The sequence below is a fragment of the Hakea prostrata genome, chromosome 6 (genome assembly GCF_041222555.1).
Source record: "Hakea prostrata isolate BN-2017 chromosome 6, UWA_Hpros_2, whole genome shotgun sequence".
Classification (NCBI taxonomy): Eukaryota; Viridiplantae; Streptophyta; class Magnoliopsida; order Proteales; family Proteaceae; genus Hakea; species Hakea prostrata.
In genome coordinates this window covers 19,792,674-19,817,328 of record NC_142605.1, presented here as the reverse complement: position 1 = coordinate 19,817,328, position 24,655 = coordinate 19,792,674, and the positions used below count along the sequence as shown (strand labels likewise).

General features: G+C 38.4%; 1 protein-coding gene across 3 annotated transcripts in view; it reads right to left on the bottom strand.

The window, feature by feature from the left end:
• The window catches only part of SWEETIE (HEAT repeat-containing protein), a 144,845-nt gene that overhangs the window by 62,950 nt on the left and 57,240 nt on the right, over positions 1-24,655 (bottom strand). For all 3 annotated transcript variants that reach the window (XM_089159117.1, XM_089159114.1, XM_089159116.1), the window contains exons 20-30: positions 19,995-20,063; positions 19,773-19,895; positions 19,623-19,691; positions 19,395-19,499; positions 19,015-19,103; positions 15,824-15,980; positions 8,668-8,817; positions 8,341-8,390; positions 8,069-8,168; positions 7,911-7,967; positions 2,553-2,620 (exon numbers count right to left, since the gene is read on the bottom strand). In XM_089159117.1, coding sequence (XP_089015243.1) covers positions 2,553-2,620; positions 7,911-7,967; positions 8,069-8,168; positions 8,341-8,390; positions 8,668-8,817; positions 15,824-15,980; positions 19,015-19,103; positions 19,395-19,499; positions 19,623-19,691; positions 19,773-19,895; positions 19,995-20,063 — 1,037 coding nt within the window. The remainder of the gene's footprint in view (positions 1-2,552; positions 2,621-7,910; positions 7,968-8,068; positions 8,169-8,340; positions 8,391-8,667; positions 8,818-15,823; positions 15,981-19,014; positions 19,104-19,394; positions 19,500-19,622; positions 19,692-19,772; positions 19,896-19,994; positions 20,064-24,655) is intronic.

Sequence of the window (24,655 nt, the reverse complement as noted above, 5' to 3'; positions counted from 1 at the left end):
GTTGTTCAATCTTTCACTTCAACATTCCAATGCCACAAACTTACCAACACTAGCAGAAGACCATAAAGAGAGGACAAGAAAGCTACATCTGAAGACAACAAAGAGGTCTATATATACGACAATGAAAAGAGTGATATTTTTTTTTTTTTTTTTTTTTTAAGAGAGAGACTTATTACTAGTGGAACATTGACTAGTTATCAAATTGAAGGTGGCATCTCATCAGATCAGATATGTAAAAGATGTGGGGCTCTTACTGGTAAAAAGTGATATGCAACCTTTAAGTGTGATCTGATGTTCACAGACAAAGAATCCCAAACTGACACAGTGCTTTTTAGGGGGGACGGCTAATCAATAGACAGAAGAAGCGTTTGACAAACAAGCAATGAATAAAAGGGAGATACAGAAAAAGACCCAGAATTGCAAACAAGCAGCACGGAAGCCAGGGAAAATGAAATAAGCAAAGGTTTATGACACTGCTGGACCACAAAAGGCAGCAACATAAGTAAATCATTTATGATGATCTTCTTAAGCAACCAATAGATTACGCCTAAGAAAAGCTCAAAGGTGGCCTGATTCACAATGATGACTTGCTGGAGGAGCTGACATATATTACCTGATCCACCTACTCTATAATAAGTCTAGCAGATACTATCCCATACGTCCTAGGAAGTCTCCCTATGCATTATCATTGTACCAATCTTAGGCTTCATGGAGAAGATCAACTAACTCCTCAAAATGGAACTCTGAGTTTCCAACTTTAGATACGTAAGGTCAACCACATCAGGGACTCTCACAGATCCACTAAAATACCCTAGTTTTCCTCTACTGCATAGGGATAACTTCATAAAGTAAGAGGCATTCAGAAAATTGGTGATATCCAACTTAACAAGGGATACCCGAACATCAGGATCATCATAAACAGCCAGAATACTTGTAGTACAACTCATACAACCAGTCAAAGGTGGAGGAGGTCCATGACCTCAGAACTAGACCCTTCCATGATGAGCATACACCAAAGGAAAGGAGAGCTCGACGAAGTGGGGACACGATCAAAGGGGGGGGGGAATAAAAAGATAAGGAAACAAGGTAGCTTCCGAACTAAAAGCACATTACCAGCACTAAAGGTTGTTTTCAAGCTAATCTCCATTCAAAAACACCCGATAATATGATCAAGATACAAAACTTGTAGAATACAAACATGCATGCCCACATTCCACACAGAAGTTAAGCGGGGGGAAGGGGAAAAAAAGCAGCGACTGGTGGCAACTGCAACTGAAAGATGAAATTGCTTACCAGATCATTACAAGACCCCAGGCAATACTAATGATCCCAACCTCAAGCCCTTCCAAGTTTCGAGTAGACAGTATTAAATTAAAATGCAACTGGAAGAAAACAGAGCCCAGCCAGTTCAGTTTCATGGGACCTTCAAGGAGCTTCAACAGCTTCTGTGAGTGCAAGGGCTCTTCCATTTGAAGTTTTAGAGAGATAACATACCTCCAAGAAGTTTTCCATGGTGTAACTTACATGGTACAACCTTCCTCTACCTTTCTAGGGTTCCAAAAAGAGATGTTTTGGAAAGAGTGCTTGGCCACTCCCAAACCGGCACTACTACCAAGTCAGAAATTAAGAGGATCAACAAAGGGTGAAGAACAACTAAAGAGAAGGTTAAAGCAGAAAAAGAGATGAGGAGCAGATTGGAAGTGAGAAATATTTGGAGGCTGCAAGAATGTGAGCAACAATCCCACTCTTGGCTATATCCAGTACTAGAGATATTAAAGTTACCTACATTCGGAGGTCAGAGTTAAAATAATAGAAACAGCATTTGCAACTTAAGCTAAGATGTACATGAACAAGGATTAAGTATCCCTATAACATGGGTAAAACCATAACAGTCTGCCCTTAGCTCTTTCAGTTTCTTCAATTTGGACCAAATCAATTAACCGTGCTATAGCATTCAAAAGCTTCCATTGAACATTGCCATGCAACATCAAACGGATTTATAATTGCATAATGCATCACTACTCGCATATCAGTTCTAAAGGCCTCCTTCCTAGTTTTGCCACTAATCCAAGTAAACATCCTAATCTGTGCTACACTAAGTTTTTCTATATGATGATTCCCAACTTCCAAATGATCTCCACAATACATCATTGCTTGTCGTATGAACTGTGAATGTATTTGAATATTTCACTCATAATGAAGTGAATAGAACTCAGTAAATGTTTTAAGGATGATTCAGTTGAATCCTTGGTCACTTCCCCCCAAAAGGGCACAGAAGATAAGCTGCAGTAATCAAGTATTGTGAAAAATTCCAGGGAAATAAGTGTGTGGTAAGAACAAGATTTGCAGCTCTTTATACAGTCTTTTATAGATTCACTACCATTGAACATATTCTAGGAAAGATCGTGCAGCAACACTAGAAACCTATAAAAATAATAAAGGAAAGAAACTTGAAAGAATCCATGTCTTGACAGAAAATATTTCATGATAATATAACAAATCAGTAGATCCAAAACTTCATGATGTAAAAGGTAAAGTAGAAAGTTTTATACTCAGGATCAGTTTCCTCATTGAACACGTGGAATAAATTTTCTTCAACTTGTTCATCAGCAATGGCAACCTGAAAGAATATGATCAATTTCCAAACGCGAAGACCAGGCAGAATGGAATAAATAACGAGATAATTAATTGTACTGAATGCTTGAAATAAAAGTACAGGTTAAGATGGGGGCAATATGACTCTCAAAGAAATTCATCATGAAAAATCTTCAAGTACACAACTCTGTGGCTGAAGAAGTCCAGACACACAAAGGCCATGGCAACCAACATGTCAGCAGATTAATCATTAATCATAGAAGTGGGTTTTACTTAGTTGTGGATATCTTCTAGAAGTCTACTATCATCTATTATTTTTCTGTAAGCTTATCTTAGCTTAGTAATATTTTATCCAAGATGAGCTGGCTCTTTTGTTCTTATTGGTTGTTATCTATTAGACTATCAGGATACCTTTGGCCATAAGACGGGAGCTCTTATATTTGGATGATTAAAGTTTTCTTCTAAAGAAAATTACAGGCTTTCAGGTTAGTAAAGTGATGGTTCTAAGTACTTTTGGTGTCATCTTGTGTGAGGATCACCAAACTTTAATCCCTGACAAAACAACAAGAAGCCTTTTACCAACTAAATGGGGTCAGCTGCATGGATCATTGCGTTCCCTTCAGCTCTAATTTGAGGCCATACTAGATACAAGGCCTAGGGTGCATATCCTTTCTCACCGTTTCTCTTAGAGTTATCTTAGGTCTACCCCTAGTTCTTCTAATTCCTTAGATCTGGATTATATCGCTTCTCTAGACAAAGGCATGTGAAGGCCTCTCTTGAAGTTGGTTGTGCCACCTCCATCAACTTTCTCATAGCTTAGCAAAATACCAAAACTAGCAACAATGAGAAGGAGAGAGAGAGAACAGAACTCCCAGCCAATGACTTTATAGTTATACTAAGGCTCTCTTTGCAATAATATATATTTTTGTTTAAGACCTATTTATGAATAATCAATTATGATAATAGGTTATGAGTTATAAATAGCTCTCATTTGGCTACTGTTATATATATATTATATAATATATTATACAACAAGATATAGGTTTGGTACCATTGGGTGAATAACAATACTTAATGTATATTTGACCATAAACCTTTATGTTTTCATTTATAACAAGTAATGATTGTGTATTTCATGTTTTATAAGTCTGCACTTTCACTCCTTCAGTATATCGATTTCAAATTTAGGGTTGAGGTGCGACTCATATATACACTTGTTCTCATAAATTTAAGGCCGCCATTGTGTTTTTTACGAAGGCCTAAAATACGCTAAATATCAAATTCTAGCCCAAACTGAACCCTAATACCCACCGAGATAGGCCATTGTGTTGGGTCAAGTTGACTGGAGATTTTTACCAGATCTCAGTCTTTTGAGGGACCAAGATCCTGGTCAAGATCGAGATCTTAAACTACAGATCAACTTCCTCATTACTGCATCTTGAAGAATATAACAGTAACTCAGTAAGCATCAATATGGTTTGTTCCTCTCATAAGAAACAGGGTTTCAGCAGTGTAAATGGTTGGTTGGTGGTCAAAAAAACTCCAATGGTTGAAAGGTACAATAGCAAAGCTCATAAAGAAAGGAGTAAGGACCAAGGTCACATAGTTCAGCAGCAATATAAGCCATAGCCCTATCACTGTTTCAGCATTGGAATGAGCTATTGTGAATATTTCTTATGTCTCCATGCAACATGATTACCTTTAAAGAAGGTTCAAAACCCTATAGTCGACCATGTATCAACATCAATTCCAATCCAATCAGCATCAGAATAATCAACAACATTAGAACGACCACAACAACAATAAAAAAGGTATAATACCCCACAAATTTTGAGAAGGTTTGAATTTCCGAAGATTTGTAAGTTCTCAAACATTGAATTACTCTAGCAACTTCGACACATTTGTTCAATTTATACAATTTCAATTAATTTTTCAACCCTTGACCATTCAAACTCAAATTTGGTATTTTTGAGAGGACAGCAGGACGCAACCTTTTTTTGGGATAAGTAAGCTCCGCATTTGATCAGGAAGACTACAGAATAGGCATCACCTTAGAAACCCTTAAATGGAGAAGAAAGAGACAAGAGAGACTCTAATCAAGGAGGGAAGTACCCCCAATTTGTATCCCATACACGACCTATAAGCCCAGCGTAGTCTGTAAAAAAACATATTTCTAAATAAGTTCTCCAAGCTCACTGGGGAAGTCTTCTTCATTCCCAAACCAGCTGCCCGTAAAAACGACAGTGTAATGTAAAACAAGTACTGAAAGCTGGTCACCTTTTGAGGGATCTATGCCGCTGCCCTCCTCCCTTCAGTCGTAACTCGTAAACCAATTTCTTAGTCACTGGGCTGCGCACACCTTGGGTACTTCAGTTTGCCTAAACATTTTGATTACTTTGACCAAAATTTTGACATTTATCATTTGTGCTCACTCAATTTAATGAAATAATGTGGTATTCATATTTCACATGAGACTACGTTTTTAAGCCAAGAGAAACCCATACATTTTACCAATTATAAACCATTTCAATCTAATTTTTAAACAATGCCTTATAATCAGATAACATTTGAAGAGGCCTCACAGAGATCTAGCAAAGATCATTTGGGACATTGATTTCATCATTCATGCCCCTCAGGAATCTTGAATGGATTTATAAGGTTCACTAGCATAATTAATTACAACAGTGAATAAGACTAATGAAATCTAGGTTCAAAAATCCTGCTTTGGATCACTTACAGATCCATCAAACCAATTAAAACAAAACCAAAGACAAGCAAATAAAGCAGTTCAGTAATCCACTGGAGGCAAACTAATAGAAATGAAGAAGGAATAGATTAGGCACAATCTATGGCTATCATGAGCAAGCTACTAAATCTTGCTTCATTTCAAGCCTACCAAGAAAACTGAGATACCGGAATCTCGGTGAGATCTTGCCGAAATCTGGTACAAAATCTGCTAGATTTTGGTGGTTTATTTTGGTGAGTTTTAGCATCTTTTGGGTCCGATTCTTCTTGCGTAGCCTGCTATAAGGCCTATAAACACATATCCATGGTTAGCTTGGTTAAAAAGTAGCCCACAATGGACTTCTGGATTATGACTCTTGTTTGCTTGTATGCCGTCTAATCTAAATGTATTTTCACACATCTAAACATTCTGGAGATAAAAATTACATTCAGTACTTTCCGGAGTCAATGATGTGAAATTCACGTCTCACAAGAGCACAATTCACAAAAACTATGATGGATTTACAGTGGGATTCATCTAGGCTGGCAGCAGTTTCTATTAGTCTAGAGGACTTTCTTTTTATCAGTTTTCTATATCCTAATTCCTATGATCCTATCCACATTGAGTGCGGATCTGAAAACATCATTGACGGGTAATCAAACTAACCAGGGATGTGTTTATGGGGTTTAAATTAGGCTATTAAGAAGAACCAGACCAAAAAATGCCTCAAACCAACCTAAATGGACAACCGAAATTTGGTAGAATTCTGTTCCAAGTTACAAAGGAATTTCAAAATTTTGGCTTTCTCAAAGGGGACAAAACACCGAAACAAAACAAGTTCCTACACAATGCCCATGAGTATGAAGTACCTCAATCTGCATTTTGAAACAAGGAAAAAAAAATTTTGTTCACCAAGTAGGTTTCACATGTCACACTATTGTTGTAGAAGCTGTTGTACATAGCCCGATGACAAAAGATGGAGAGTCACCAGTAAACTGGAGAAACAATAATCTAGGGTGCATCCAAACTGGTTTTACATTGAGAAATTCTGACATTATTGAGTCGTACTACATTGAGAATAACAACACCATTGAATAGATACTAGTTTAGGAATAACAACACCATTGTGCACTGGAGGTCGCGGGTTCAAATCAGCCTCTCTGCAAAAAAAAAAAAAGCAGGGGTAAGGCTGCCTAGAAAGTCCCTTCCCCAGACCCCACAGTGTGGGAGCTTCGGCACTGGGTACGCCCTTTTTTTGAATAGATACTAGTTTCTAATTAACACAGATTAGTTCCTACTTCAGTCAGTTTTTAGACTCCAACTAGGAATTCCAATTTAAGGTTGTTTCAAATTCAGTCAGTTAGAGCCTAAGTTGGCTAAGAATTTACTATTTTTAAGGCTATAAGCCTATAAGTGCCACCCCTTGAATGTAAAAGCTACACAGATTCAGATATCAATAAATTCAGCTATTGCAGCCAAAATACTTTGATGTTCTTCGAGAATGATATTCTGCAGCAGGGATAAGGTATCTCCAGGTGCTTGAGTGAAGGGTCTCTAGTGAAATCGGGCTGATTCCTTTACTGGAGTGGACTCACCCTGCAATCTGATCACTCCATTTCTCCCCACAGCATTGAACAAGGCTTCTACATCCAGGTGATTGGCAGCCAGCAATCACCATCCCTGTCTTCTTCTTCCCCTTCATTTCTAATTTTGGAACCCGCTCACATTCGAACCCTTCTCCATATTTATGAAACTCATATCCATATCAAACTATTTCACCATCAGAATTCCCTAAAATACAGATCCATCACAGTAGCACCCCCAAAAACACTAGAGTCCAAATACAGCCCTTTTTGCCCATTCAAAACCCTAATCCCTTTATGCTCTAATCTGCAAAACCCTAAACCTGAGTCCAGTACTCAAAGGTACATAATTCAGCAATCATTCATCAGAAATTTCCCTGAACTAGGAGATCTTAGTCGAGGCAATCAACCCTACACTCCATCCCAGTTCAAACCCAAAACAAAAGACACCAGCAGCAACAGCCGATACTCACCAGTAACCGTAATTGGCCCTAAAAGCTTATTCATTCCAGTTCTTGGATTAATGGCTCTCATTCAATTGAGGCTACATCACGAAGTTGTGTAACTACCTACATTACACTGTACAGATTGATTATGCGCGTGCTTAATGTGTCAATTATGTGGTTATGAAATATAGCATGTGTAATATACTCAAGACTAAATGAAGTGGCGGCCTCTTACTCATTGACAACCCAATTTCCCCCTTCTCCCTTCTCTGTCAACTATACGCTCTTACCAAATCCTAATTTTTTCAAAGCCTAGTTTCACCACTTGGCAAGCTGATTTTAGGCCAAAGCTAGACTGGTGAGATGGGATCTAGCGGTCTGCCTGTTCACAATCTTTGGCAAATCAAAATGAAAAATCAAGGATCTGCGGAGGGAGCTTTCTCCCTACACCCGTGAAAGAAATTTGTGCCCATATAGAAAATTCCTACTTAACAGAGCAAGTAATTCACAAAGTCTGATGGAAAGACTCCAAATCAGAAGGTACGAGTTTTCAGTTCTCACCGGATCCTTCTCAATTAGATGCCGTAAAGTGGAAACACCGAGATGCCTAAGAATTGGCTGCCATAAAGAATATTAGAATGCTTTAGAAAAGGATTCGATGACGAATACTAGAAAAGGCTTTCAAACTTCAACTGATTTATCATTTTATGCAACACAACCTGTCTTGAGTAAAGTGTTGGGAATAGAGTCTGCACATGAGAGTGCACAGATACAGCTTGGGGTGCGAAAAGAACAAGTTGCTGTGTAAAGCGAACGCTCCTGCAAAACCAGTGGAAGACTCTCACATTAAAAACTCCAACACGAATGCATCCAACCTCCCAAATGGACAACTCATTGTCTAAGAACCAACAGATAAAATATTTCAAGCAACAAAATGAAAAATAGGAAAGAAAGAGTATCTGCAGTCTAATTTGAAAATTTATTCACGCACTCGAGAAGTGTAGATGTTTCTTGCCCGGAACTAATCTCTGCAACAACAGCCTGAAAAAAAAAATAATAAAATTAATTAAAATTAATCAACCAGAGTTTCAATATTAACCCTAATAAATTGCAATATATGAACTTCATAAAGCGCAAAACCCAAAAAAGGAGAAAAGATAAGAAGTTTTCAGTTTCTCAGATTACTGAGGTACTCATCAACCAAAGCAGGACTGAGGAACAGCAGAACAATATCCTCTGTCAAATAAATAAGACAAGCATTGGGGATTACTAAGCGTAAACAGCTCAACGGTAGGTGAAAAATTAACGTAATAGAAACCTTGCAACGAGAAAAGAAGATGCTGCCTGGAGCAAGCTCAGGACCAAGAACAGCAACAATAGCATTGATAAGGCGACCAATCCCCTGCCTCAGTTCAACCAATCCATTTTCCTCTGACAAGAGTATTTCCATAGCAAGAACCAGTGTTGCCTACAAAATATTAGACACAAATGTCAGGAATTCTACCACTAATTCACAATTTTATTTATTTTTTTAGACAAGGGAGGGGTCAGGAAAGGATATTTACACTCGCACACTAGCATACTCTTGCAAATTGCACATTGATATGGAGAATCAACTGAAAATTTCATACAAGATGAAGTTGCAACAAATAACCCAATCTAAAAGGAGAGTTTTGCTTCTCTTTTATGTCTTGTTTGTCTTTTTTATTTTACTTGTGGGTGGGTGGGTTTTTTTATTTTTTTTTTGGGGGTGGGGGGAGGGGGAGTGCCGAAGAACAGATACTAAACATACGACACCTCCACCACCAATTACCACCAGCTGGAAACCCACTACAGGGACTACACAAAGGATAAGGGACCCAAATACAGAGATCCCCTAGTGAGGTCATGCTTAGCTAATCCATCAGATGCTTCCTCAATAAGGAAAAGAAAAATTGCTTTGTGCAAAGCCTAGGATTACTTCCTCAACAATACAATTCACATGTAAGTATGTAACTCCCCACCATCAGTACCGAATTTGAGGGCGAATTCTCAAGATGGGAAAGTTGATGCAGATCTTGAACCTAATTGGGCCCCTGCCCATTGGAATAAGCCTAGGGTTGGGTCACATAGCGGCTGGACCTTTTATTCAATGGTTTTTACTTGATATGGGCATGAAAAATGAGTACCAAGGTGATACACAAATTTAACTCTATTTAGTTAGCTATTTTGTTCTGGTTTATTTAGAGGTCATGAGCATCATTTGACCATTTAAAGTCACATGACTAAATTAATTTTAACTTAGGAGTTGACTTAAAATTAGGATTTAGTTATTCCTATTTTGCATAGGAATTCTATTTATAATTGGCTGATTATACTTCTCCTATTTATACCCCACCAAATGGAATGAGTAAAATAGACTTGAATAGAGAACCATTGCTGACTGCAAAAGCTGTTCCTGTTACTGCCCATATCTCCATCATGGGACTGGTATGTTGTATAATAGCCAGACTGATTTGGTGAGATATATCAACATGGAGTTCCTTGAGGCATATCCACGTTGACAAATTTGGGACGTTGGGGAGAATACCCACAGACTCTTCTTGACTGTGAAATGGGATTTTTATTTGCAGCAGCCCTGCTGCCAGCAGTTCACAGTGGGTATTATGCCAACCGTACAGAAACCGATCCAACGGTACTGAATAAATTGATAAGGATACATATGTAAATTTGATTTTCTAATTCACATTAAAGTCCTTGATATTTTATAAATTCACAAAATAAAACCCCTTGTTTTACCCGATCGTAAACCACCCAGATCTGCACTCCTTGTTCTCTAATCTTTCCTCTCTTATCTCTCTCTGTAACTCTTATGAGCTTGTCCATAGGTGGAGTACCCAACCCCAGAGAGCCATGGCAAGTCCAATAAAAGCATGGAAAAACAAACAAATTGTGTTAAAGTATTAATGGCATCTTGTTGCAAGCAATTAACAACGGCAACTTCAAAGAGTACACAGTGCAAGAACATGCTACAGACGAAAAGGAAAGTGAAATCATCATTGTTTTGGGTTGGGTTGGGTTTCTCACAAATTTGCAAAAACCAATCAAATTACGGAAGCTTGCTTTTGGGCTTCCTCGCGATCCTATCCTCACTCTATGATTCCTGATGTTTTTTCTCCACAACGAAACCCAAGTTCTGTATTTCCTTATTTTGATTCTCATGGACCAGAAATCGTAACAAGGTACATCAAGATCCAAGAAATATCAACTGGGTATAACCCTTCTTCTTTTCCATATCTTTTTTTCTTCTTCGTCCCCCCACACCCCCTCTTTCAATCTGCAATGGGATAAAATTTAGCCTGAATAAATCGAATTTCAAAGGGGCTCATCCCTCCAAAATTATCTCTTAATTATTGGAATGATGCATGATTGTGGGTAGTGACAGTTTTTCACAGGATTTTATTTGCTGCGGGTAGAGTTAAGGACTTCACTTTGTAAATTTTGAAAATTTTAAACTTTTGAATGTAAAACTAAAATTTTATATTTACACATACATCTCCACAGGTTTTCCTACAATCGTTCGATTGAATTTTGTTTACGTGCAAAATCCTCACCGCGAGCAGCAGCCTGCAGCTGCCGCCGCAAATGAAAATCCATATAAACGGTCTATACTCCATCCATCTCTTCTTCCCCCTTCATTTTCCCTTTTTTGGTTTACTGTTAATACCTACCCATTCAAACCTCCATTAGAAACATTCAAAAGTACAGCAAGGATCCCAATTACAGCAACCTTCAAGTTCCCATCACACTCCCCTTTTTCCACAAAACACCAGACTCCCCCCCCCCCTTACAGCCCCAGCTGACTAAAACCTGGCACTACAAATTCTTCCCACATTCTGTCCACCAGACTATAACAAGTTAATTAAGGCAATCACCAACCATATAGCCCCCTTCCACAATCCAACGCAACCCCAATAGACCCTTGGAACCCCCATTTAACGTTACCCCTTAGTCTTCTCTACTCCTGTTAGAAATTAGGATCCTCCAAACCTTTCAAAATTGACTTTATCATGAATGAAACCCCTTTCCCAGCCCCCATCATCACTATTTTAAAGTTACAGCCCCGTTTAAGACCTAAACCCTAATCAGTGCTGGTTCTTTTTAAAGGACCTTCCTAGGCCCTGAACTCGAATGAGGCTAGATCACCATCAAGACCATTTTTATGTTTAAAAAAACAAAAAAAATTAATTTCAGCTTTATTTTTTGTTTAACAATATGATTTGGCTTTGCATTCATGTACATTTCTTTAAAAACAATAATTCATTAGCTCAAACCATCAAATTTATTTTAGGAACCCTCCCCCAAAAGGCTATGCTTTAAAGCTTAATGGCAATAGACTCATAATTATTTTTGTGCAAGTATAATGTCATTTACATAATTACTGGTTGTATTGGACTAGTGGTAATAATAGGCTTTGTAAAAGGTCTGTCAGACTGTTTTGATTCTTTACATGGTTAAGGGGCGTTTTTAGCAATTGCTGTACCCCCTTACCAACTGTTTAGGGGGTGGAGGTTTGATCCCTGATAGCCCAAACCCACCCAAAGCCAGAATAGGATTTGGGCTCAATATTTTGGCCATGAGGGGTGGGCCAGAGGAGGGTCAGGGTTGAGCGTTTGACTTGACTAGGGCCAACTCGACCTATCACCTCGTAGGTTACTTTTGGTAAAACTAGGGCAATGATATGATATTATGAACTGTTTTGTTGTTTCGTGGATAGAGTCAAAGTCAAGGCTGGGGTCAAGGTCAAGCACCTAAGCTGCCCTGCCAGCTAGGCCTGCTTCCTTAGAGTCAGGGTTAGGGTCTTGGTCAGGATCCTAAAAACCTGGCCCAACCATGCCCTCTTGCAGCACTAGAAAAGTCACAAACTAGGAGTGTCAACAAGCCAGGTCGGGCCAAGTTGAACCTTAGCCGGACCCTAGAGAATGAAATTGAAACCCAAGCCTGGCCCAATCCAACCCGTGATTAACCCTAATAGGGTCGGGTTGGCCCTGACTAACCCGGCCCTGATTTTACATTTTGAGGAATTAAAAGAAACATTTTTCCATAAAGGAGAATCAAACCCGAGATCATTGTGTTGATAAACACAGTCAGAATTTCGTTTGAGAGAGAGTTCTTCCACACAAAAATTCGTGAGTGGGAGATTATATTAATATTATTTGAATTTGAATTAAAACTGGTTTACAATCAAACTCTACAACTTGTTGATACTTTAACTATAACTCAAACTCTTCTTGATCGGTTGGAGATAAGATCAATCGAGGATAAAGTTAGTTACGGTAGATTTGAATTTGAATTTGAATTCAAAGGTTTATCCTTTATACTCCCAAGCAAGGTCATTGGTTGAGAACAAACAGTGAGCTTGGATTTTAAAAATTTGAATCTCGGAGCAGATAAGCCTTTGGTGAGAATGTTTCCGACTTGGTCTCTTGTGGGAACAAATCGGATTGAAAGATTTTTTGTGGTGACTTATTCGCGAATAAAATGATAGTCAATCTCGATGTGTTTGGTTCATGCATAAAAGTCTGGATAAGCAGCAAGGTAAGTAGCTCCAATATTATTGCAATATAGAGTTGGTGCAGAAGTGACTACCCCAAGTTCATGAAGTAGCTGACGTAACCATATCAACTCAACGGTAGCATTAGCAACCCCTTTGTACTCGGATTCTGTAAAGGAGCAGGCCATAGTGGGTTGTTTCTTGGAACTCCAAGAGATCAAGTTAGGGCCCAAGTAAACACAGTAGCCACTCATAGATCGTTGATCAATAGTTGAACCGGCCCAATCCGCGTCACCAAAGGCAGTGAGAGAAAGATTAGTTGTGGGCCGAAATAGAATCCCATGGGATGGGGTCTCTTTTAGATAACAATGAATTCGCTTTACCCCAGCCCAATCTTCAATTGTAGGGTGATGCATATATTGACAAACCCTATTGACAGTAAATGCCATATCAGGGCGTGTGAGAGTCAAATACCGAAGGGCACCCACTGTACTTCTATATTGGGACGGATCATCATAGAGGGGAGGTTCCTCAGAGGTTGCTTTGGTGCTGGAGGTCGAGTTGCTATTGATTTTGCTTCATACATATTGGTCCTATACATATTGGTATAAAGAACTGAAGAATTTTTTTTACTGGCAAAGATGTAAACTATGAGATGAGTGAGTGACCTTGACCCCTAAAAAGTAGTTTAAGTCACCGAGATCTTTGATGGTGAATTCCTTGCCAATGGCTATAATGACATAATTAACCTCGGAAGAACTAGATGCAATAAGGGGAACCTTCCAATGGGAGGGGAGAAGGGACAGAAGGGGCAGTTATTATTGTACTTACTAGGAAACCTTGACAGCTTGCTGAACTTTCTGAAGAAGAGTACTAAACAGAGTAGGTTGCTGATCTTGAAGAAAAATTTTGCTGTAAATCCGCTGTGGCCCCCTCAAACAGGAAGTCAGGAACCATAGTCCTCCAAACTCAACATTCTTATTCAATAATCAGACTAAAGGAATATAATGAAGGAATAGGCTATTTATAGCCTACTAAAATACCCTGACTCTAAGTGGGATTCCTTTATAGAATAGGATCCTACCACACTATCTCAACCAACCAAACAATAAAGATCTAATAGACTCTAATTGACACATGCTGAATAAAATCCTAATCAACTAAGACTCTAATTAACACATGCTACATTCTATATAATAAGAAACTCCAATTGTACATGTGCTGGAATTAAAAGGAACTAGAGACTCAAAGGACTCTTAATTAACTCAAACTGGACTTCTAATGTTGAAACTTTGCACAAAATAAAAGAGAAAAATCTGAAAATAAAAACCAGCAATTATTACCAAAATACCCTCTTTGGGGTTCAGCCAGCCCTAGATGGGCCCACTTTAGGTTTTTCACCAAGAAGGGGTCAACCCTATTCACATCACACTCATTTACAGCTAGAGATGCCTTTAGAGGAGCTTTAGAGATGCCTTACTGTGTAGAGAAGATCTGCTGATAAGGAAGATCTTGTGCACTTTGATTATTGCTTTTGTTGGGAAGGAGTAGAAAGCAGAGTCCGTCCAGTCTTTTGATGTCACTTCAGCTCCATGGTGTGTAGAGGCATATTTAAAATGTTAACAAATGATAGGAGCGCAATGACTAATATTAGTGAGGCTGCCATTTGGGTGAGGAAGCATGTGAAGATGACGGAGAGCATTCAGCGCCTAGAGACAAGTAGAAACCATCGGAGTTTCAGAGATGAAAATAGGACAGTTGCACATTAATTGCAGCCATTATGGATGATGCAAAGAGAAGGGCGGGCCTGGCGCAATGGTGGAGTCTCTCCATTGTGCGCTGGAGGTCGCGGGTTCGAATCAGCCTCTCTGCAAAGCAGAGGTAAGGCTGCCTAGAAAGTCCCTTCCCCAGACCCACAGTGTGGGAGCTTCGGCACTGGGTACGCCCTTTTTTTTTTTTTTTATGGATGATGCAAAGGTCGAATGTGCTACTATAGTACTATGTCTTTTGCTAGTGAACGGACTTCCCAAGCTGCTTATATAACTAAGAAGTGGAACATTGATGTTGTTTAGAAGACTAGGATCCCAAAGGCTTGTTTACTGGTTTAGGACTTCTTCAAATTTGATCTCTTTGCACTGTGATAGAGCATCATCAAAATCCACAGCTATATATGGTGGGTTGCTAAGGATTAGTGTTGGGAGTCCTATTATGGCAAATGCCGGTAGAGGGGAAGAGTTGTTGATCTTGCCAATGGAATTGCAGGCCATATCTAGAGGGATTCAAATTTGCATTCAAGAAGGGTTTGGATATATCCATCAGATCTGATTCTAAATTGGAAGAAGATATTCTTAATGGAGATGCCCAAGGACCTTGGAAGTGCAAAGCTGTAAAAGGGAGCATTTTGCAGGAGCCTCCTGTCTTAAAAGAGGTGGAGTTAAGACATGAGTGGAGGGAACAGAACCAACCAGAAGAGTACACTAAAGGGGTACAGCTAAGCCAGCAAGAAGTGTGGTGGGTCCTAGTTTCCCTAGAGAGCTAGTTGAACTTACTCAAACGGATGCAGCTGCACTTCCTACATGGGATCTGATTAGGAGGGAATGCCCTCCTTGTTTGGATTCTCCTTACCCCTCTTCCTAAAGGAGTTCTAGAAGGATGTATTCAATGTATTTTTATTTTTTCCCCTCTTTACTAAGAATCTAGTTATAAAAAAATATATATAATAATAATAATAATTTGAGTATGCAAATGTGCGGATACTCCCAGACGCATCATATCTGGACCTCTAGGGATATAAAATCATATTAAAGGATAGGAACATTCATTATGAATTGCATTTGAATAGCAACATTCAACTGAAGAAAACAGGGCTGCAAATATATAAACCAGAGCGCAATTTAAAGTAACCAAACATTAAGGATAAGATTCGAATTATTTTCAGTACCTGCACTTGAGACACATAGGAAAGGCCAGCTGCTTCTATGGTCAAAAGAAGTGCATGCAATGACCAAAGCTGCAGGCCAGCATTTGAACTTTTAGCCATTAAAGAGAGAGAGTTCACAGTTGCAGGCACCAATGTCGACAATGCCATTCCTCCAGCACTATATACAGTATAACTTATGATCAAATACAGTGAAACAGATAGAGGCTCAAGAAAAAGATAAACAATGAAAGAAATAAAATTTTAAATTGGAGACCAGACCCAATATTAATAAGATGAATATTGACTTTAAAAAATCAAAGGGTATAAAAATTTAAAAGAGTCCTCAACATAATTCATCTAATAATAATATGACGGACATTAGACTTTTACTGCACTGGAACTTCAGTGATAGATTATGTTCAAAATCCAAACAGTATTCAAATTTTTATTAAGCTTAAATTACTAGTCAAGTACACTCAATCTGTTTTATGATGGCCACTATATTCATATTCTTGACGCAGCATATCGCCAGTCCGGCTCTTTTCTTAGATCCTCAAAATGCACCCAATATAACAAGCGCATCTTCTTTTCAAGGGAAAACCAGTCCAAAAGAAAGTCACATAGCTTAAATACAAGAGTTGGATCAATTGGTTTGGTTCAATTTAAGTTGCCATATGACAACTTTATAGTCAAATGATTTTTTTTGGCTTGTAATTTAAGTTAGTTACACCTCCACAAATGAGACGCAACAGTGCTTTGTTTTTATTAGTTTTTAAACTTCTAGTCCAACCAGGACTACTATTAAAGCTTATATATAGATCTCCCTTTGTGGAGATAAAGTAGACAAATTTATATCCATTTTCCACACAAGCTACTGCTCTTCTCCACATTGTAATCATAACCTAGTGTTTAAAGTCTAGACTGAAGCTTAGTGTTTGAAACCTAGGATGCATGCTCTTGGTGTTTAATGTTCAAGTGCTGCAGTTTGAGTTGATTAAAGTCCAGCCCCAGTTTTTGACCGTGGAATCGGTTCGGGGTGAAGCTCCATCATCCCCAACAAATGCCATCAAAGCCTGCAACTTTTCAACAGATTTTGCATTTCAGACATAAGCAATGTATTATTTTTAAAAGCTTTGTATTATTTTTAAAAGCTTTCTACCCACTCTCACCTAAATGTTGGATCACCTCATCCTTTAACCATATCATCCCCTCCAATTTCCCGATTTTTATTTGCTGCAGCCAATGGTCACGATCATGCCACATATATAGATTAAAATCAAACGGTTGTAAAAGAAAAGACGAGGGTTTAAGTGCAAATATAAGTTTTTTATATTACCAAACTTTATTTAACTTTTTCTAAATTGACAGAAAAACCTCCCTTAGTTCATCAGTTCTGCTGAGCTCGATTTAGGGTTTCCATCAATTTGACTCCCTTTCTTCTTCCTCTCTTCCTCTCTTCCTTTCCCTTTTGTTCGATTTAGAGTAATATGCTACATCTAGTTCTCTCATAGTTTAAAGTTTTGATTGTTAAGGAGAAGATTTAACAACTTTCTCAAATTTGATGCAATCAAAAAACTACTAACCTGGCACGCATTTGGGCACCTAGATTGCAATTGGAGCTAGGGAATCTCGAAACCAATTATATTTTCCTATTGTGATATTTTCTCATGTGTTCTATGTGAAGTGTGTAGCACTTCATCATCATTTTCGTTTGTTATGCGTTGGGAAAACCTTAGGATTTTTCAGAATATATGCATCATGTTTAGTTGATCCGCTGCAACAGAAATTGTAACTTTGGCTGTTGTTCTTCATCCTGGTGAGTGTAGTTGTAGTTATCACCTTGCCAGCTCCAAACAATGTCTTTGGGAGCAGGCCTACGGCCTACCATCTTCCTGGCAAAACCCTGTGTATTCACAGGTGTTGCCGGAGGACTTTGAGAACTCAACAATCGCCACCACAAACACCTCAGCTGTTACCAACAGCTTCCCTTTACGCCCTTCTTCCACACCCTGCATTTTTATCTTGAAATTCTTCATCTTCAGTATTTTAAACTTTAATCCTTCCGCCACCCATTCCAGCTTCGACATGATCGTCAAAGCCAAGGACTTGTACGGGAACATCAACCCTACTTTCCTCTTACTCTCAAAATAGCTAGACAATCAAACCCAGATGTCAACAACGATATAAATTTACAAGCATTGAAGAATTTTGGAGAAGGCTTCAGTGGGTGTTTAACAATCTCCCCTTCCTTCTCCATAGCTACTGCCAGCATCGCCGACTCGAGCAACTGTTCTTCGCTTGAGAAGGGGATCACATGGGAAGGGAGTTTGCATTATCTCTGCAATCATGATTGAAAGAGAGGAAGAGTGCAAGAAGAAAGGGGGAAAATTGATGAAAAACCTAAATCAAGTTTGATGAATCTAGGGAGTTTGTTTTGTCAAATTAAATAAAAAATTAAGTGAGACTAGGTAAAATAAAAAATTTATTTTTACTTAAACCTTTGTTTTTTCTCTGCCAACTGTTGGATTTTAATCTTCACACGTGGTTTGACCATGACCATTGGCTGCAGCCTCCAGACGCTGCAGCAAATAAAATTCCCCAAGTTCCAGACATAGGTCAGTCGAAAGCTAACTATAATTGAAGCCTAACTACCCTCAAAACCCAAAAACCTGCAACTCCTACTTTCCTTCACTCTTATCCACCAGATTCCATCCATTCTGGTGGGCAGCACCATCACCTCAGTCCTTGAGACTTGAGACTTGATCCAATGCCCAAACCCGAATTCCATGTCAAACCCATTAACCAGCCCAGCTACTCTCTCAACAGCGCTAAATTTCAAGACTTGAATCCCATTATCAGAATCCCCTCAAATTGGGATTAAACCCTCTTCCCACCCAAATCCTCAAAACCTTAAAAATCCCATCTACATCTGAAGACTGCAGATTCTTAGGGTGCATCACTACTATGAGAAGACACCTCAATGATAAATGCATCTAAGCTTCAAGACTTAAAATTAAAGAAGTTTTGACATGAAAGTAGACAAGAGGACATCATTTTACAGAGAAAAAGAAAATGACCAAAGGACAGTACAGTGTGCTACCAATCCTCACTAAAACCATTCAGAAAACAATCACCAGTCAATGAGAATTAACTCTATGAACTAACCATTTACTCAAGAAAAATTTAATAAAAGCAGGTATATCAATGATTACCTTCGATGTAGGCAACCAAGGGAGAAGGCAATAGATCCAGAATAACTCATATCTGTAGCACCAGCAAGATCCCCTAGAAGTGATCTGGTCTGCCCATCAAAGAGGCAGTGAGCAAAGAGTGCAAAGGGGAACATAAGGCTCAAGATTGGGTATCACTCGAATTTTTTCTACATGGTGGCCTTTTTTTTCTTTTTATTGGCATTCTGTTTTGGTGGGGGGGGGGGGGGGACAGGGGGTCAAGAACAGAAATATAACTGAAAATAGGCTGTGATAATCTTGATTTAGGGAAATGACATTTCAGATAGTAAACTTTACAAAACATAATCTATTTACTAGCCTGAACAGGAAGATATCACCATATAATTAAGTGTTGGACTGACCATTCTAGCTGTATAGATATCATTCCCAAGGCGAGCTAGTAGACCAAGTCCTTCAGCTGCGGCTCGACGTTGTGATGCACAAATATTCCCTTCCACCAAAATTCCCTGTCATGTTTGTAAAATCGAAGAGAAAAATAACCACAATTGAAAATTGTAATAACACCTCAACAAGGAGAAGTAACTTCTTTCAATTGATTACAAGCATTTAAAAAAAAAATTGAAGTTTACCTGAAAGATAGCCTGTGCAGAACCCAACATTTCCACTCCCAATGGTTGTGGACGTAAACCAAGCAAAGCCTACAAAGACAAGAAAACATCATAAGATTTGCAATTTAGCATCCAGCATATCTCTAGCAGGTTAAGAATTGTAAGAAACACCTTTAACCCAGCAAGCAGGCCAACACATGCATTGGTCACAGTAGCTGCATGCCATGATTGTTTTTTTCCAGCCTTTAGGGACTGCTCGATCATACCAAGAAGTGAAAGCATTCCACCATTATCCTAAAATACATTATCAAGTTTTAGTCAAATACAATATAGAGAACTAACCTCGAATACTAAAGACAAATATAAAGTAAGCCATCAACTGCAGCCACCTACCTGTGTCGCAAAGATTATACCGAAACATAGGAGCATCTGGTTAACCAACATTTTGCTTATGGTCTCCGGCTTCATGATTAGAAGAAACCAAGACAAGAATATAAGCATTAGCATTCTGTCATCATTAAAATGGTATAAACCTATATAATACAGGAAAGCACATATCAGAAAAGTAAATGGGATACCTAACATAAGAATTGCAGCAAAATGGACAAAAAATTCAGTTTGAACAGAACACAAATCCTTCAATAGGTTAAAATAATCATCAATATATTGGAAAGCTTTGGGCACGAAGGAAGGGTTTATAAGATAGCTAAAATAAGGGATAGGAAGAGTAGAGATCTTGACCATGTTAGATGTATTAAAAATGGAGATGGTAAAGTACTAGTATGTGATGAGAACACTAAGAAAAGATGGAAAATCTATTTCTCCAGTCTACTAAATGAACATACTTCAAGCACTTGTGATTTGGACGATTACACCATTCACAAGGGCACCAATTTTTGGACATATATACGAAGAATTTTGATGTCCGAAGTAAAAGAAGCACTAAGGAGGATGAAACTAAGGAAAACACAAGATCCTAATGAAATCCCAATATAAGTATGGAAGAACTTACGAACCCATGGGCTAGCCAAGTTGTTTAATAAAATTACGAGCACAAAGAAAATGCAAAATGAATGGAGGAGAAGCATGATGGTTCCAATTTACAAAAATAGAGGAGATATTCAAAGCTATAATAATTATAGGGGCATTAAACTGATGAGCCACACTATGAAATTATGGAAGAGAGTAATTGAAACCCGTTTGAGACACTAAACCACAATTATAGAGAACCAATTTGGGTTTATGCCGGAAAGATCTACAACAGAGGCTATTTACCTAATTAGGAGACTTATGGAAAAGTATAGAGAGTGTAAGAAAGACCTTCATATTTATTGACCTAGAAAAAGTTTATGATAGAGTCCCTAGAGCATTAATTTGGCAAGTGATAGAGAAAATAAGTGTTGCAAGTAAATATGTAGACATAGTTAAGGATATGTATGATGGTTCAGTGACAAGTGTAAAAACAGTGAAGGGGACAAAGTAATGGATTCCCAATTACAGTTTGGCTACATCAAAGATCAAATTTAAGCTTATATTTATTTGCACTTGTAATGGATGAATTAACCAAAAAATTCAAGACGAGATCCCTTGGTGTATGCTTTTTGCTGATGACATTGTGTTGATAGATGAGACTCAAGTGAGGATTAATACCAAATTAGAATCATGAAGAACAACTTACAAATCAAGAGGCTTTAAACTAAGTAGAACAAAGACAGAATATCTAGTTTATAACTTTAGTCATGATCAGGCAAACGATGAGGTGGTCAAACTTGACAATAAGGAGATTCCTCAAAGTGATTGTTTTAGGTACTTATGTTCAATCATAAATAACAAAGGTGATATAGAGTATGTTTCCCAAAGAACTAAAATAGGGTGGATGAAGTGATGAGGTGCATTCAAGGTCTTGTGTGATCGACGTATTCCTTTAAAGCTTAAAGGAAAATTCTATAGGACCGTCGTTTGACCAACTATTTACTTACGGTGCAAAGTGTTGGGCTATTAAAAAGAATCACATAGATAAACTTAGTGTAGCTGAAATAAGGATGCTAAGATGGATAAGTGGCAAAGCTAGGAAGAATAAGATAAAGAATGATCATATTAGAGTTGATTTGAGAGTTGCTCCCATTAGTGATAAGCTTTGAGAAAGTCGTTTGAGGTGGCATGGCCATGTTTAACAGAGACCTATAGATGTCCTAGTATGGAGAAGTGATATAATCGTCCAAATTGAAGGAAAGAGAAGAGCTAGGGGCAGACCTAAGATAACCTTAAGAGAGGTGGAGAGAAAGGATTTGCATAGCTTAGGCCTTGTATCTAGCATGGCCTCGAACAGAACTGATTGGAAGGCAAGAATCCATGTAGCTGACCCTATTTAGTTGGTACAAGGCTTATTGTTGTCATTGTTGTTGTATATTAGAAAGCTCCTTCTGCCAGTTCTAGGAGTCCAAAAATGTGCAGTCTTCATCTCTACACACCAATTTATCTTCTAGATCTCTGTTTCCCAATTCGAAAAACATATAATAATACAAAACTGTAAGAGTGCGGAGAAAGTTATGCCAGCCAGAAGTTGGCACTTGGAAATTCAGTAGCTGCTGTCAAACTAATTCATCTTCCACTGGTTTTATGGGACCAAAAACTTCGCAGTCATTTTCTTATGCCCAGTACTTAAAATACCATATGGTTCATGGCTAGCATCGGGTTTGCCTACGAAGATTTCCTCACATCATTTGAATGCTTGATGGAGACTTCCACACTAACCTTTGATTCACTTCATGTAGACATGTGACAGGTGGACCTGCAGTCTCTGTCAAGGCCCAAGGAACATTTTCTTTCCTAACCTACCCAACATGCATCAGATTAGGGAACATGGATCCGATATTAGAAAGTTGAAAATTGCAACTATTGTCAAAAATTAAGTTTCTTTTAACTAATTTTATTGAATTCAAAAAGAAAGTCATTTGCCCATTCATGAATAATATCTTAAATACCTGACATAACAAATTTCTGTCCTGGTTTCTAGCTTTGTTTCTCACATAGACAAGTTTCTGTCCTGGTTTATAGCTATGACCCCACATAGATAAGTGCCTAAGGCTTCCTTAAGTTTCAATGGGAATGTGTCAAAACTTGCAAAATTACTCACATCTCAGTCAACGCAGGTTGAACTAGTTAATATATTCTACTTTCTAGACTTTACCCCTAACTCCTGAAACCAAGATATCTAGTTGGCTTCAATAGTTTTCGACCCAAATGAGTTCCATGACATAGACATCAGAGTTGCAGTAAGTTCAGAACATAGGGGAGTATGGCATGATTCAAAAGGTTCAGGATTTGTGGCAGTGCATGATGGCAAGTAACAGTATATTACACCATTTCCAGCATTCAGCAGGATGTGGCAGCATCCGGAACATTGTTTGTGCAACTTATCAGGAGAAATTGACACGTTCACACACAAGGATCAACTGCATATCCAATTTGTGCATGTCAGCAAAACTTGAAGAGGGCATATGATCAAGAGGTAGTACTGATGCAGCACAAGCAGAAGTTATTGTTCACACTACAGTAACGTGATCAGTAACCTAGGAGATAAAATAACTGTTTTCGTTGGAGTTTTAGAGATCATTCAGGATTTTGTTATTTATTTATAGGGATAATCATGTAATCAGTTTTTAAATTCGGGTAGGATGTCTAGGATAAGTATTAGTTAGTTTAAATTCCTAAGAGTCCTAGTACAATCAGCATATTTGCTAGTTTTAAATTACCAGTCCTACTATAGTTGTTTTTTGTATCGAAGAATGTCTCTTTTATTATTTAAGCACCTGTAATCAGTGTATTTAGGATAGGATGGAATAGAAAAAATGAAGTAAAGCTTGAGCTTTGTGCGTTTGATGCCCCTCCCCCCTTTTCTCTCCTCTTTTCTCCCTCTTCTTTTTCTTATGAGTGTTCTTCTCTCTCTTCCTCTTCTTCAAGACTAATTCTTCTAAGATTTTCCTTTCTTCCCCCTATCTTCTTTATCCTTCTTTCTTCTCTATTTTGTCCCCCATTAAGTACACCGAGTTGTCATTCTAATGCAAGTGATATCACCTTATTCTGAGGTCATATGATGAAGTTAGATATCTTATTCTTCCCAAATTTGGTTTCTATTTCAATAAAACAGTTACCCCAACTGGGCAAGATGATCTCGATCCAACCCAGTTGGGTGGGAAGAACAAAATTTCAAAATACACCTAGATATGACAGAGATATGAACTCATATGCAATCTCAAAAGTAGTTGTATTGAAAAGTAGTTTAAAAATAATTGTATTGAAAACTTTTGACCCAACCGCTTTGGTCGCCTTATTGCCGCCTAGGCGCCGCTTTACCACCTAGTCACCAAACGCTTTGGTCGCCTTGCCGCCTTGACAAGCATGTTGTATACCAGGGAACAACTACAACTGGTTCAGTTCTTATGTAGTTTTCTTCAATTCTCATCCCCTATTTCTTTTTTTTCTTTTTTTAAACTTGTACAGGGGTTCAACTTAGTCGCGGAGGCAATTGAACTTTTATGTTTTCTTTGATTCTTCCTTCTTTTTTATTTTTGAGGATTCAACTTGGTTGCTGTATTGCAAAAGACTGAGCTTTTTGAAGGCTCTCCTTTTTCTTTTGCTTTTACTGGCCTGGTAGCACAGAGGATCGACCACAGTTGCAAAGAATGTCAGAAAGCCCCTTCTCACCTCCAATCTCCCTCTCACGATCTTCAACGACTTTTCCCAGGATTTTTCCAAATTCCTATCAGCTTGGTGGGATTTTGCAAGGGGTTGGGCAGGAGCTTCAGTCAGCCACCTCGGCTGATAAGAAAAAACTCAGTTTCTTATGTTGTCTATCAAAAAGCTCACCCTCTCAATCAAACAACTGAAAAAACAAGGGGGTAGAATAGTGTGTACAACTTTCCCTCCCCTTAAAACCCCACCCAGCAAACCCCATCAAAAAAAGGGGTCCTTAGGGAAGCCCTACAGAAATCTAGGTAACTTCTATAATTAAAGTATCAAACCATGAGCTGAGCCAGAGACATAGGCATATT